The 15,987-nt window shown below is 41.0% G+C and overlaps 1 protein-coding gene across 1 annotated transcript in view; it reads right to left on the bottom strand.

Moving 5' to 3' along the window:
- Window positions 1–2,699: 2,699 nt before the first annotated feature.
- NRG3 (neuregulin 3) overlaps window positions 2,700–15,987 on the bottom strand; it is a 411,246-nt gene continuing 397,958 nt past the window's right edge. The window contains 1 exon segment of the mRNA XM_075758695.1: window positions 2,700–10,314. Coding sequence (XP_075614810.1) covers window positions 9,807–10,314 — 508 coding nt within the window. The 3' untranslated portion in view covers window positions 2,700–9,806.

Below are 15,987 nucleotides of genomic sequence, written 5' to 3'. Positions count from 1 at the left end.
TGACCCAGGCTGGCCAAAGGGATATGCCCTGCCATAGAACGTCGTGCTCCAGGTAGAACTGGGGAAGCTAGCCGGGAGGTGGGATTGCTCCTCGGAAACAGACTGGGCATCAGGGTGGGTTTTTTCCCTTCCACATGTGGTAATTGCATTCGTGCATCACTTGTTTATTATTACTACTATTATTATTATTATTTACCACTATCATTACTATTACTATTATTATTATTCTTCTCTTCTTTTGTTATCCTATTAAACTGTCTTTATCTCAACCCAAGAGGTTTTTTTCCATTCTCCTCCCTTTGGGGGAGAAGGGGTGAGTGAGCGGCTGCGTGCTGCTTCGTTACCGGCTGGGGCTAAGCCACAAAAAAATGAAAATCACAACATTGTTGCCAATCTATATGGGGTTACAGAGAAGCCTTGTTTAAAAAGACTGTGATTTCTAGTTTTTTTCCCAAGTCACCCTCTTATCTCAATCTTGGGGGAGTTTTTCATTTTGAGCATAGAAGGCCTCCCCCGCTGTGAAAGCCCATGTGGATTCCTCGCCTGCCAAAGGGGCTGAGCCTGCAGGAGGTGATGAGGAGGATAATGAGAGAGTGGTAAATGCTGTCCCAAGCGCTCTAAAAGTCCACCCTGCGATACTACAAACCACCAGCAATTTACAACAGGCTGCCAGCGTGTATACATCACAGCCTGCAAATAACTGTGAGCAAACCACACAGTCATTTCAGTGTTACCAGTCAATGCAAATACTATTGGAACTAGCTGGAAAGGTTTTTGGTAATTAGCCCTTACGTATGCCCCGTCCCCTCTGCAGAGAAGGCAGAGCGCATCTCTTGCCTTAGCTTTGCTTAATGTTTTAAGTGTTTTCAGGTACATTGGCTCTTGGAAGAAAGGTGGGTTCTTAGGAAGACAGACAGACTAGATAAGCACGCACCTGGACAGAACCTGCTCAGAATAACCCTTTCCCTGCCAGGGTATCAGTTCTTCCTCTGAGGTCAGAATTTTACAGACTTCATCTCCTGAGCTGCTTTGGAAAAACCCCTACCATCATTAGCTGAGATGAAAATGCAGACAGGCTGAACTTGCCTGCACTGCTTCTCTATACAACGTATGGAGAAGCAGCACAGAAAAATCATATTTAAAAGATAACTTTGCTAAATAAAACCAATAATGTGAAAGATCAGTCAGGCAGCTGATCCAAGCTTAGATCTGAACACGTATGATTGCTCCAAAACAAGTATGGAGAGTTTTGCTTGTACTTATACATGGTTTTGGATTGCAAGACCCGGCTCTGATCTGCAGAGTTGGAGGACCTCATGCCGCTGTCAGAACTGGAGCTGAGTGATCACAACCAGTAACTCTGGCAAAGCCAGATCAGGGATGACAACTTTAAGAAGACTTTGGAAGCAGTTTCACCTCTGCAATGATCAAGGAGATTATGGAACAAAGCATAAAAAAATGAGGCTAGTTGGAATCAAACTGCTTTAATACTGTTCAGAAGTTACCCTGATGGGCAGAGAGATTTCTGTTTAGACTGCCCCAGCTCAGGCGATGTGAGCTAACGGGTCAGGTCAAATCATGAGCCGGAGCCTCAGAAACTGTAAATCAGAACCATTGCTGGCACTCCGTATAACCTGACAGCGACCGAGAACCAGTCCCGTCAATTTTAGTTCATATTATTTCATGTTGATTTAATGAGAGGAGCCTTCAGAAGCGAGTGCTGACACCTGCCTTTTGGTACGGTCGCTAGCGGAGGAGCCGCAGATGCCCTGGGGCTTGGGGCCGGCCAGCTTTAGACGGGAGCACGGGTTAGCACTGCGGAGCTGGAAACCTGGCCTTTATTTCAGTCAGCTCAGCTGCTGAGCCACACTAAATATCTTCCTCTGGGAGCCCCATTCCCTTCGCATTAACTGTGCTCTCTGTGAAACAGCTGCCACTTGTACAACACCAGAGCCTGACCTGGAAGTTTTATGTAGCCCATTTTTTCTTTGCAAATATTTTTATTTACCTTTCCATGTAAAACCCAAAGCTGCCATTGATGTGCACAGAAATCTCCAGCATTTTATGGGCAATTTGATACATGAAAGAACTAACTTGAACACGCTTCTCGCGAATGGTTGGAGTGGTTTGGGTTGGCAGGGACCTTTAAAGGTCACCTAGTCCAACCCCTCTGCAATGAGCAGGGACATCTTCAACCAGATGTGGAGAGAAACATGAAATACAGATTTTTACCCATCCCCTATTATTGTGATGCAAATCTGAATATTTGTAATTTAGACTTGTAACATCTATGGTTTTGTTTTTTGGTTTTTTGTGTTTCTTTTTTTTTCTTTAAATAGTTAATATAATACAAGCATTTCAAGTAAAGATGGTTTAAAAAAAAATCACAGCAGAAATTTTACTTTTTTCTGTTTCCAAAATTCAACACTTTATAGGATTCCAAAATTTGGAAATCACTAACTTAAAAAAAAAAAAACCCAAACCCCTCATACTGATGACCACAGTTTCACTGACATGAGAGAGATCTGAAAAAGAAATAAAAGGCAAGATTCTCAGATGATGTGACCTGGCCCAAGTCAAAACCCATCCCTCCTCACCCATGGAAAAAGCTGTGCCACAGCCAGGAGAAGCTCCCTGTCCTCTGTGAGAACCAGGACAAGCTCCCTACCCGTTTCTCCAGGAGTTGTTCACAGTGTGCATCTTGCTGGGGTGGTGGTGGTGGTAATACCTCTACTAGCTGCTGTTTCCCTCATCAAGAACAGTCAAAATCTCTGCTATTTCTAGGACATTCAAGTTCAGCAGATGGCTCCAATCTTAGTATTAATTGGTAGATTTTTGGAAAAAAGTCATTGAGTATTCATGCCTCTTTTCTTTTTTTTGGGATGCTTATTTATTCTTTCCTGGAAGAGATCAGAGATAATCTAAAGCAAATGAGTTTAACCTGAGTCAGAAAGCCAAAGTGAAACCTATACCACATTTCTGTCCTGCTTATCCTGGGGTCTGCCATTCTTGCCCCGGCTCTGTACAGGAGTAAGCTTTATGGTATGAAAGAAACATCATCTTAATGTATTGTCAAGCAACGGAAACTCTAAGCCTGACTTCCTTAAAAAAAGACCTTACACACATTACTGGCATGACTTATAAAATTGCCTGAGTCGTCTTTCATTTCCCTGATGCATCTTGATAACCTTCAGCTACTACTGTTTATTTCAGAGACAGCAAGGAACTATCTTTTTATTTTAGAATATTAATTATTCTTTGTATTCTTTTCTATTCTTGTATTATTATTTATATTTTTAGTTTCCAATTATTTACACAACTGAGAGCTCTCATTCCATATTCCTTCAAAGCAAGACATACATTAAAACAATAATATTTGCCACGTAACTCTAATGAACTTTGGCATTATTGATATTACATAATTTAATGCAATGCGTGTTAGAGGTCTTAACCTTTGGAGACACTTTAGTATGGAGAGGCAGAAGGTTGCATCTGAAGCTATGGCTGGGGACGCTTCAGATGACTTTGTGTCTTTGGTACTCTGAAAGAAGTCAGAGGCTTCTGGTCTGAAATCTCACAGTACTTCCCAGTGCCGGGCAGGACAACCCAAAGAGAGCGGCCGACTCGGAGACTGGAAACTTCGATACCGGCAGGTATGAAGGAACGGCAGGAAAATGCCTTGCAGCACAGGCTGCATAAATTCTCCTTCAAGGGAAAGATTTCCTGTTAGGTCTATCCAAAGCAGACAAATGCGAGTGGATAAAATTTTGAATGTCTTAGGCCTTAAATTTACTCAGCGGACATCCCCAGTGTCCCAAACATTAGGCTGTAAATTGTACTGTTGATTCTGGGGGCAAGGTAAAATTGAACATGAATAAAGATGCTGAACCACTGCAAATTCACTGATTTCAGCAGAGCACAGCAGTGGGCCTTGCAATGCAGGAGCAGGGAATAAGGACAAAGAGCACATCTGTGCCCACTCACCACAACGGTGTGGTACAGACCATGGTCACTGTCAAGGAGAAAAGAAATGTAAACTGCATGGAGGTCTCCTCCAGATGGTGTTAGAGAATATATTACTAAAAGCTGCAATACAAATACAGGATTTCCATGCCACTTACATACGTTATATCCTATACTTTATTTACGTTCTTCAGTCATCAATAAACCCCTCTCCATTATAGTTATAAAATACTATAGCTCCTCATAGAAAAATAAAATAAAATAAAAAAAAGTATAGGTTGTCTTGCTGTATTTTTACTTTATTGTTTATCTGGGAAACATTTCACAGGAATAGCCTTGTGGGGTACTAGGAAATCCCTCCTCATTTACAGGACCATTGCCCAAAGGGGAGACTGCTAAATCTTTTCAAGAAAGTAAGGGTCAATGCAGCCCATCAGCATCGTGTGATCTCTCTGTCTCTGCAGCAGAGATTGAAAACTGGGCTGTAATAGTATAGAATCAAAACATAATTCCCTTTGTTCCAAGGGACAGTACAAGCATTGCAAATTTGGGGATTTCTGCCCCTTTTCCTTTTCTGAAATACTACTAACATGGTCATTAAGAAATTCAGGTAGGTTAACTTTTAGGTAATTTTAACAGATAAACAACTATATTGGTTTTTACTATTCAGATGAAAGCACTTTTACCCCCTGCAGCGTACCCTGCGGATGAATGTTTCCTCCTTTCCTCCTGGCTTTCCCCAGTTCTGGGCTACAGCAATGGCTTTCCACTGCTCTTAATACATTCTGTGACAGTATTTCTTGCATGAGACTACCGATTACTATAGCTCAATCCTCTAATTGCTATGGAATTAAAAATGAAAAAACGCTCCCCCCCCCCCCCCACTTTCTGACTAAGTTTACCGGTATTGTAGTTACCTCATTTATATGTCATGTTCGAAGTTCGCTATTTAAAATACAAAAATCCTGTTTGATATGATGGTTTGGAAGTGCCAAGCCTAAAACCTGAAAACTGGGTGTCGCAGTTTTTTTCATGTGAGTAGACATCAAAACAAAGGGAGCATCATCACGCTATGAACTTACAGTGATAATGCAGTACAAAAAGGAAACAGTTTGCATCACCTTCTATTTTTAGCAAGATAAAGAACTATATTATTCTGTGAATCATTTTTAAATGTAATTTAGATAAAAACTTGTCCTCTTGGAGGAAATCTAACAGTCTAGCATCTGGACTACAAAAAGGGACAGAGATGGCCTTTAAGACCATGTGTCAGACAATACAGTTAATGGGATCATTGACCTGTTGGGCTACTGAAATAAAATAAAAAAAATGAATCAGAAAAGCTGAAAAATCTATACTAAAGATTCGATTTTTCCCAATCTGCTCGAAGATGAGCATTTTAAATTCATGCCAAGATAATAAATCACTTTATAAGCTCACTGTTTTCCCAAGTGAAAAACAGTGTATAGGGAAATTCTATTTTATTGAAAGGCAATTGATATTAATGCCATTTTTCAAACCCAGTTTTTATTTCAGGTCTGCTCCTTCAAGCTTTAATTTTATTTACTGCAGCTAGGACTCTGAAAGAGTTCTGTGGTATTCATTTTCATAATTTCTTATAAGAGTAAGAAATGTTCAAGTAATGTCCAAAATTAGACTAAAGGAAGCTGAGGATGAATTGCAAAGAGGTATCCAGATTTTCTCCCTGCTTACACGAGAAGTGGACATGAATTATCTGATTGAACATTTTGATTCAGAAGCATATCTAGCACATGCCTGGTCATAAGCACATGCCAGCTTCTCATTGTTTTTTTCAAAATTTAAACCTGAAGCTGTAGGATTTTGATGAATAACGTTGGAATTAGCCACATGGTGCTAAGTTTATGACTGTTAGAACCCAGTTGGTGATAAGATAGACCTGACAAACCAATCACTTGGCCAAAGAACCTTGCACCATATTCTAGTGAGGGTGTTCACTCACTGATAGGAGTATGATTTGCATAAGCAAAATGAAGGTAGCTCCACAAATCGCTGTAGAAGTCCTTATATCATGTGGTAGGCTACTAAGCTTTGTGACGCTACATTGGACATTGAGAGGAAGAGATTTGGGACGTGATCCTCTATTAATATAAACTGTCATTACTGCATTGACTACGTCAGCTGAGAGCCTGGCTAGGTGGTGAGATACCAAAAACATTCTGAAGAGCTCTTTTTCCATGGAAGCGTTTGTTGATCTAAACGTGATCCTGGAAGAATTAGAAGGTTTCAACTTTGGGTCATGGGTGTACTGAAGGGTTTTTGAGTGGTTAATGCTATGAAATGTGCCCATACTCACCTACATTTCCTATTTCAGATGCTGGGATCATTCTAGTGTTTGGTTTGTTGGGGTTTTTTTAAGGTTATTTTGGATTGTTTTGAAGAAATTCTATACAGAAGAAAAAAAAAAAAGATCAGGATATACACCTCTCATAATTCTTCTCCACAGTAGTATGCTAAAGAGACACAAGCTTTCTCTGTTCAGCTCAGAGAAAGTTCAATTTATTTAATTAGCTGTTCTTCCAGTTTACGTGAGTGTAATGCAGTGTGTGCGAATTTTCACACCAGACTACACTTGGAACTTCATAGGTCAGATATAATTTTTAGTTATGTTACAGGTAAATGGCTGAGTACAGAGCCTCTTTTAGGGGTTACAGGCTGCTTCCAAGGCTGGGAACAGATGTAATTTTAGGAATGAACTGCATTTTGCAGGGACTCGCATCCCTTCCGATCCGCTGAGTTCACTGGGACCATAGGGATCAGAAGTAAAGCAAAATTTGGCCTACCACTTTGGCTGTTTCAGTACAACTTTCTTTTGTGTCCTCTACATAATTAATTGCCAGACCTCAGAGAAAACGTTGTCCCATTCACTGTAAAATAGGAGGGGCCACGGAGAAAAATAGTTGCGTTAGAGAAACACAAACGACATTAAGGCTACCTAGTTTGATGTTTTCAAACCTTTTTCTTTTCCTCTGCAAACAATGACAGTTTCAATAGGATCTGAAGCGATACTCTTAACAAATAATACACTAGTCTGTCATATGGTTAATATTAACGTCTCTCTATTCAAACATGCTGAAAACTGAATAGAACAGTTAACATAGAACAGTCACACATCCTTTGCTGAGTACAAGACCGCATCTCTAACATGAATCTAACAGATATCCTCACCATTTCAGATCTCCATCTGCCATTCAAACATTTCATTCTCTTAAATACATTGCTCTTCCCCTCTTTCTGAGTCTTTCGGAGGTGCTGAGTGAACACATTCTCTCCATAAAGGCATTGCTTATGATATGGTTCTTTCTTCAACAGAAATCTTGCCGTGTGTTTCCAATATGTTGCCAAAGGTGAATTTGCAGAGTTTGGCAGGATTTGGGGAAGAGACGGCCTTACATCTGGATTGAAAAGATTTAATTTTGAAACGTATTTGGGCAAGATTCTGCACTTTATTGCAGAGAGACCATCTCTTGATTAAATTAATGGTGAACAATTAATTAATTGTAATCACACTTCACAAATTATTGAATCAGAGCTTTATATGGTAGCCAGTTTTTATATTACAGGAATGTTCACAGGACTTATGGGCAGAGGCAAGCTCTCTTTGCTCATGTCCTGAGCTGGCGGGATGTAAACGGCGGTGACAGAAAAGTCACGCGACCGTAGGGATGTGAAGCTGAGCCCCACCTAATACACCCCGTCTTTCAGCAGGTTTATTTGGTGTGGGCTTGGGGCCATACCCACTGCAGCCAGCTCAGCTCACGCACAGCAAGACCGTGCCCGGCCACAAAATATTGCAGAAACGAGTCAGGGTGAGACCGCTCCTCGCGGCGATCCCACCTTACTGCTACAACAAAAGCTCTGTGTCATTGAAGAAGGGAGTCCGAACGAGGCATGCTGCATCCTGGGGCATCAAGTATAGTTTGCCCTCAAATATATTTTTATTGAAAACACACAGCAAAGATTACAGCCATAGAAAGTTCTGTAAACAAGACAATTTCATCAACTTTATCTTAAAAAAAAAAAAAAAAAGGCAAAAGAAACCCAAAATAAGACTTGCTGGGTAACGACTGCAAATAGTGATTGTTTTTTTACTGCCTGAATAAAAAAAAAAAAAAAAAGACATACACCTTCAGCATTTCTTTTCCAAATTTACTTGACAGAGGTTAAAATATTGCTTTATTCTGACTCAACATACAACAGCACTGTGTGATCGATTGTGCTATTTTGGGAAGTCTTGAGACTTGTGAACTAGAAACTCTGGGGGACATTAATAAATTTAACAATTAATTTGCCGCAAAGGAATATTTTAATACATTCTGCATACACTGTAAATTTTTTTTTAATCAATTTTCTGACATTAACCAGGGAAGGCTATTTAGCAATTATTTATTATAGTTGATTTTCTTTTTCCCCATGAATAAGCAGATATTTTAATACTAATAAAACCAGTAACGTGTGTGTCACTGAAGCCAATTCATTGCATTATTGGCATATTGTGTTACAATTTATGGGGGGATGAGGGACTCGAAAGAAAGCAAACGCAAAAAATGCTTATAATGTGATTGCAATACGGCAACCAGGAACCGACATTTCTTCTCTAAGGCCTTGATCCCCTGCAGGGAGTCATTTGGTGGAAACCATCTGCTCTTACATAGTCCCATTAGAATCAGATCTGTGGATGCTTGTGGGTCTGCCCGTACTGAGCCATCTGCAGGGTTGAAGCTTTAAAGTTCACAAGCCTAAGCCACGATTAATTAAAGTGACTGCAGAACTGAAAGCAGGAACGAATTAGGGGAGCGTGGACACTTATTGGCCGGATTTTGATCATATTGGATCTCCCTGACTTCTCTGAACAACCCATAATAAAAAAATAAGTTAAAAAAAATACACACACACAGAAGTGCTCCTTGAGAGCTTACAAGTGCCTTCAAATTGTAACAGTTTAGAAATGTTGAGGGGTTGGTAGTGAACAATGGACTTTATGTTCCCACTCAAAAAAACCCCAAACTAAAACCCAACCCAAACCTGTCATAACAGGTGCTTTTGCACTTTCTCTTGTTCTTCCTCGCTCTCCACCAAGGCAGCTCTGACAGGCAAAGCTCAGCAGACGGAGCAGCCGCGGGCTCCTGACCACTGCATCTCTACAGACCCCAGCCCCACTCCACGCCTGGCCAAACCCAAAGCTCCCAAATGTTTCCACTGACTTTCTTGGGTTGACCGACACATTAAAGTAAGGTTGCGAGTTAGGCATCTGGCTCAATTTAGGGATTTATTGTCATTCCACGATAGGTACCAGACTTCAGAAGCGGATGTCTGCGTGCCTGTTTCCATGGTATGAACCTGGAACCAAGAGGAGAGGGGGAGAGGGGACCGGGTCTGTGCCGGGCTCACAGGACGTGCTCTCCAGGGACTGAATCCCTGGCCAGCAGCTCACTGCAGCGCTGCCCTGAAACCAGAAATGAATCTAGGAATGGTCTTGGCCTTTACTGAAGAAAAGATGCATAGCCTAAGCCTTCGGACAGCTGAATGGGACCGTGGTAGAATTCTCTGTAACTGAAACTGTATGTGTAATCCTGCCTAGAAAGCACCTGATGTACGCTTCATCCCTCCTGGAACTTTTCCCTTAAAAAAATATTTTGTTAAAAAACACTATGATATGAGGGCGATTGACTATTTGGTTTCTTCTAAGTAGATGCTCTTAAATTAATGCATATAAATAATTTGTATTTAATTTCCTCCCTTCCTGTTTAGCAAAGCATCGAATGCACAGATCTCATTTCCCCTCCCACAACCCCCGCACAAAGTCACTTGGTCAATACCGAGTCTCTTTGCGTTTCGCTTTTTAAGACAAATTGTGCCTCTCGCTCTGACTTGGCCATGGGGCTCATGGGCAGAAAGGCCGTGTTTTCGCTCGCGCTGCTCTCTGCTTCTACGCTCGCCAGTTCATAGTCCTCCGACCGCCTCGCATCCGTCAGAATCCGAATCTGCTCCTGCACAGTTTCTAGCAATATTTTCACTTCGTGTTGTTCTGCTATAAGACAATTACTGACTGGGCAACTCACATTGACAAGTTCAGCTGAATAGGAGTTTTTGCACCATTTGATGCCTGTTGCTTCAGAAACATTTTGCATTTGCATGCAGGCTTCGTCCAAGCCCACAGACGGGATGATGGGAACGGAGTTGGCCCTTGAAGACGAATAGCCGACCAAGTCCTTCTGATCCACGTTATTAAAATAAGGGGTTGTCTCTCTTGAAGGCAGTTGCATATTTATTGAAGTATTCTGAGGAGTTTTGAAACCACTGGATGAATACCTGGAAAAAGTAAAAAGAAGTTTTTGTTGTACATCAAGCGGTCAGATGCAAGCGGCAGCAGGAATGCTGGATGAGATTCAGCGAGCTGTGCAGAAAAGGTACATGTCATTTTTCCCTCACACGAGGAGCGCTTGGTAATAGTGTGGCCCTGGGGAAAACAACCGACTCTGGAGACTTGGGTTTGATTCTCAGATCTGCCGGTGGCAAACCACTGCTTTTCTATCAGTCTCAATTTGCCCACCAGTATACGAGAATAATGACAATTCCTTTTAAAAAGATTTCAGGAGTTATACTGTATTATTCTTTTTGTTTGAAATTAAATTTGAAATTCCATTCCTACGTTCCTAACTGGGGAAATGGTTTGATGCTTTCTTCTATATCAGAACTCTCAATGTCAGACGGCTATTTTAGGAAAACACTCAAAAAAGGTGTAGGAAAAAAAAGAACTTTAAACAAAACGTGGTTGCAGAGTCTTTACTTACATAGAAATGATTGTCTGTGCTCCCCTTCGGAGAAGCAGAGCATCTAAGTGCAGTGTACCTTTGAAAACTGTCTTTTTTTCAGTAGCCCATACTCCTAACGTTAGCCAGATTTGTTTACTTAGACCTCATCGGGAAATAGAGCTAATATATTGGCCTTGAGCAAACCTCTGTGTTTTCCTGATATTGTAATCCTGCGTTTGAAAAAAATTTCCTTTATCCTCCATTAATACATATCATAGTATGATTTTATTTACTGTGAGGCAACATTGGGCAATTTTTATCAACATTTCAATTTTGTTTCAAAGCCAAATTCATTATTCTGATCGGAAAGTGTTTTCATTTACAGGAAATAGTTAAAAAAGAGAAACAGAAAGTACACTAAATATAAAATAAAGGAAACAATGACCCAAACTCCCCATGTTTCCCATCTGAGAAGTGGTGTTACTAGAAATCTGTGCTCTATGAGTTACTATATCTACTAGCCGTGATTGCCAAGGACCACAGACATCACCTCAGCAGCTGAACATATTTTATTTATAATCAGCTTTGTGATCATATCACTATTTAATAAGGCAAGCTAATGGTGAAGTCTAGTATGTTTTATCCATGGATGAGGAAAGCAACATTTAGATCTGGCGCTTTGAGCTCTGACTCGAAGGGTATTTTTCTGAAAGCTGCTTAAGCCTGCTGGACTTCACCAGGGATACCCTTCTACTCAGGCGTGCCTTGTGCCTTGCTGCTTTTTGGGATTAGCAGGAAGAGAACTAAGCAAAAGAAAGCTGAAGTGCATGAAACGGCCATAGCCCAATATTAGCGCACAGCGCTAATTAACTGGAAAGGCTTCCTTTGGCCCCATCCTCCTGGCGAGCTGTCAGACAGGGGAGAGAGGAGGAGGTATCTTTGGGCTTGTTTCCAGCAGAGCGCCACTGACTTGTAATTAACTTGTCTCTGGTGGCACGGTGTTTGTACAACTGCTCGACACATTAACCTGTACACGTGCACGCACGCAGTGCTGTGCAGCCCCTGTACGAAAACTCTCCGGGCGTCTCCAAAGGACCAGAAAACGCAGCTGGGAGCTCTCCGAGGAGGAGGAGGGGGTGTGATCTTTGCCGCTATCCGAGGGAAACGGATACTGCTTTGGGAAGTGGGATCCAGGGGAATACTACAGCGAGCGGCTTTTTTTTGGGTGTGTGCTAGAACTTCTTGTACACACTATACAGCTGCATTTATGTTTTACATCGGAGCCAGCTGAGACTCAGCTTTTGGTTAATTACATTTGCACTACGCTTTGACACACTCGCAGTCATTTATGGAAGGCCTTTTTAGAACAGTTTTCAAGAATGAGTATGAATGAAATACTGATCGGGAATATTATTCCCGAGGGAGGACTATTAAAAAAAATAAATGAAAACAAAACAGTGCAGACCTTTGGGTTGTGCCCATTCTTGTTTCCTTTGCTTATTACATAATTGTTCAAACGACTATAGCTGGAGAGATCGCATCAGTTGCATTATTCCCTTTTTTGGTAATTCAGGCCCTAAATATATTCTGGGCTGCACCCTGAAAACAAAGGGAGTGAATGTTTTTTAATGAATTCCACATGCGATGAATGTATTACATGGATGATATATAAGCAAAACCAAGAAAAGACTGAATTAAAATGGGTTTGGTGAGAAAACAGTTACATTCGCCAATTCCATCGTACAGATTCAATTATTCTTAGTATTTTGAAAACTAATTGCCAGCAACAATAACATGTAATGTAATGCCTGGTATATTTCCATAAGATTTTTTTGAACTGCAGATAGACACGCCGATTTTATGCCAGAATTACATGTTTCTGCCCTGTGCTCACAGGGCTTTCAAAGGAGGACTGAGGTTGAATTAAGGCACATACGCTGTGTGCAATAGGCAAGGTATTAAACTAGTAGGGATATTACATCTAAACCATGTGAGACTCAGCTTTTGGTTAATTGCAAACTGATCCATGCTTCTATTTGTGACACTAGACTGCTGCTGTTTTCAATAGACTGAGACATAGACCTATAATTGCAGAACCTTAATTACATTTTCCTATAATTAACTTCCCAGAACCATAGTTCCTCCTAAGAAACATATCTGGTTTTTTAACTGAAAAATTATTTTGTCTGAATAAATTCATTCATGTGCATGTATTTCGAAGTGCAGCTCTCTCTCCACCCTCTTCCTAAAACCAAGCAAAAAAAAAGAAACTCAAACATTTGTAAATATGCAAGAGTGATTAGTCTAGACAGTGTTTAACAGTCTCAATTGAAGAATGAAACTGAAAGAAGCATAACAATTTTACTGTCCCCTTAAAACAGATACCATAGAGAGACAGAAGGGATCAGAACTTAAAATACAAAATGGTTTTTATTTAGCATAGAACCAATAGCTTTGCTGTAACTCCTGTTGCTGCAGGTGTTCAGTATAGGAGCCTGACAACAAGGTCCAGTAAAATGAATGGGAGTCACTCCAGTGGCATTACCGGGCTTTGGTTCAGCCTCGTAAGCACATATACACATACATACACACCCCACTTTCTTACCTGCGGTGGGTCTTGTATACATAAATATACATAAACACATGTATAACTACTGTATATGTACACATTCACAGGCTGTAAGGCACTACCACTACCACTTCACAGCGTGTAACGCAAACAGCAGTCCCTGGAAGCACGCGATCAAACCGCTGTCCACTTCACTGCATGTAAACTCCTGACACCCTCAGGGACGTGAATCGGTCTCTGAGATGTGACTGGCATGGAGATGGCTTGTTTTCTTTAAGCCCCTCGTTTCAAGCAGGTTTTCTTACTCCTTCAAGTAGCACACTGATTAAATAACGGATATTAGCCACATTTGACTCAAACTCTGCAAATATTAGATCCTGTTGCAAATAATGAGATCTGGCGCTTCTCGAAGGCAGCAAAAGCTTTCTTCTCAATGTGGGATGGGAAGAGGAGCACTTTTACGGGACCAGACAAAAACTAATCAGGTAAATTAGCCTCTTTTCCATCAAACATAAACATATAAAATCTGACTAAACGTTGGCCAGAGCTGCTGATGTGTGAACTTCAGAAGGCTCACAGAATTAGGGAGACAAACCACTTTGATTTGTGCGTCTGTATAGGGAAAGATGGAGGTGAAAGGGAGAATGAAGGAAGGAGTGTAACTTCTGCAGGGGACAAGGGAACTTTTCATTTGAGCTGGAAATCTAATGAGAATACCAACACTGAAAGTAGCAAATATTTAGATGGTAAAAAGCCATCTAGCTTTGGGGAAACCTCTTCCTAAGTTAGAAGAATTCCACGTAAAGTAGAATTAGTGAATTATGCTTTATTTTTGTTGAGAGATAAGATACACACTTATATTTTGGTTTAAGAGATTATTTCATTGGTGCAACACAAGATAAATTGCAAAAAAAAAAATTGTTACACTTTTAGAAGACTTGATTTTCATGAAAAACATAATCAGTAAAACATAGTAATAAAATGAGATCAAAGAATTGCTTTTGTTTTCATGCCTAACGTAGACATTTTAAAAATTAACGTCCTTGGGTACTAGTTGAAGACTTTTGGTATTGTATTTGCGATATATGCAGATGGCTGTGACTCCCTGTCACACCACCACCTGTGGATGCACTCAGAGGACTCCTTCAGGGAAAGGTCCCATCGTTAGAGCCGGTATTAGGAAGGTCTAATTCTACAGACAGCCCTAGCACACAAAACATGGATGAAGTGCTTTAGTGGATGGAGACCAGGAGGAGTTACAATCCAGTCCAAATATCAACTTTTTGCAGAACTGCAAAATACAGGCCAGTACAAGATGATACTTGTAATATCATACACTGATTTCCCAGAGAAGAGTAAATACAGCTTTGCTGTTTTCTACTCCAGTTCTCAACCTAGGAAGAGGCTGCAGCGCTCTCTAGAGCCCGTGCTACAAGACACCGCCATTGCAGAGGGAAGGCTGTTAGCCTGCCCCGTTCAGGAAGGGTTGCATTCACAGTTTTCATAAGGAATTATACACACATCATCTTACACATGAATGATCACAGAATCATAGAATCATAGAATGGTTAGGGTTGGAAGGGACCTCAAAGATCATCTAGTTCCAACCCCCCTGCTGCGGGCAGGGACACCCTCCACTAGACCACGTTGCCCAAAGCCCCATCCAACCTGGTCTTAAACACTTCCAGGGATGGGGCAGCCACAACCTCTTTGGGCAACCTGTTCCAGTACCTCACCACTCTGATGGTAAAGAATTTCTTTCTAACATCTAATCTAAATCGACCCTCCTTCAGCTTAAAATAATAATATATATATTATAACGATAATATATTTAGTGCAAGAAGTAATAAACAAGTTTTTCTTTAGAAGAAGCAAATAGTAACAATGAAAGAAGTATGAGACAATTTTCTACTTTTTAAAAGTCACCAGACACCCAAACCTTTTGCCACTTTGCTTTCTCCCTTCCTAGGTAAGCCCTGTTCTTGGTTTGTCTTTCCTAATTACTGTGGCCGACTTTGTTAAGTAGATTCAGCTACAAAACATTTTGTGAGCCAAGTTCCCCTCTCCCAGAGTACCCCAGGCTGGGCAATCCTGCGGCAGGCTGGCACGGAGAGGGAGGCGCGGGGGAAATGTGTGCCTGCGCCTGTGCCCACACGTGCAATGACACACGTGTGTAACAACGCTTATTCTTGGTTGGCACTTGTGGCTCTTGGTTCCCAGGAGGTCAGAGTGGATAGTGATAATAGCTTCTTTCTTCCCTGAGGAAAATTAAACACGTAGGTGACCTCAGTTCTGCACTTCATAAAGCAGGTTCCAATACCAAAATGTACTGGTGCCTTCTTGCAGGGTTACCCTTCACTTCGCTGTGTTTAGCTGTGACTTACACGTGTCCAAACGAAACTGGTGTTGGTTTATTCCATTCCAGATATCACTCCTAGTTTTACGTAGAATATGTTTGTAGTGATTCTGGAAAGTCTTTGGATATCTCTTGGGATATGTAAATATTATGCAAAATACCTCAGCAATTGCAAAAGACTTCAAAGGCAGTGGTAGGTGCTCAGGAGCACTTCTGAAATTCAGACCTTCTGTACAGCTGGAACTCACATTCGATATTCTAATAAGCTGAATTATAAAAGGAAAAATATTGGATTCTTTGTGCAT

The sequence above is a fragment of the Balearica regulorum genome, chromosome 7 (genome assembly GCF_011004875.1).
Source record: "Balearica regulorum gibbericeps isolate bBalReg1 chromosome 7, bBalReg1.pri, whole genome shotgun sequence".
NCBI classification, from domain to species: domain Eukaryota; kingdom Metazoa; phylum Chordata; class Aves; order Gruiformes; family Gruidae; genus Balearica; species Balearica regulorum.
This window is presented reverse-complemented; position numbering and strand designations above follow the sequence as displayed.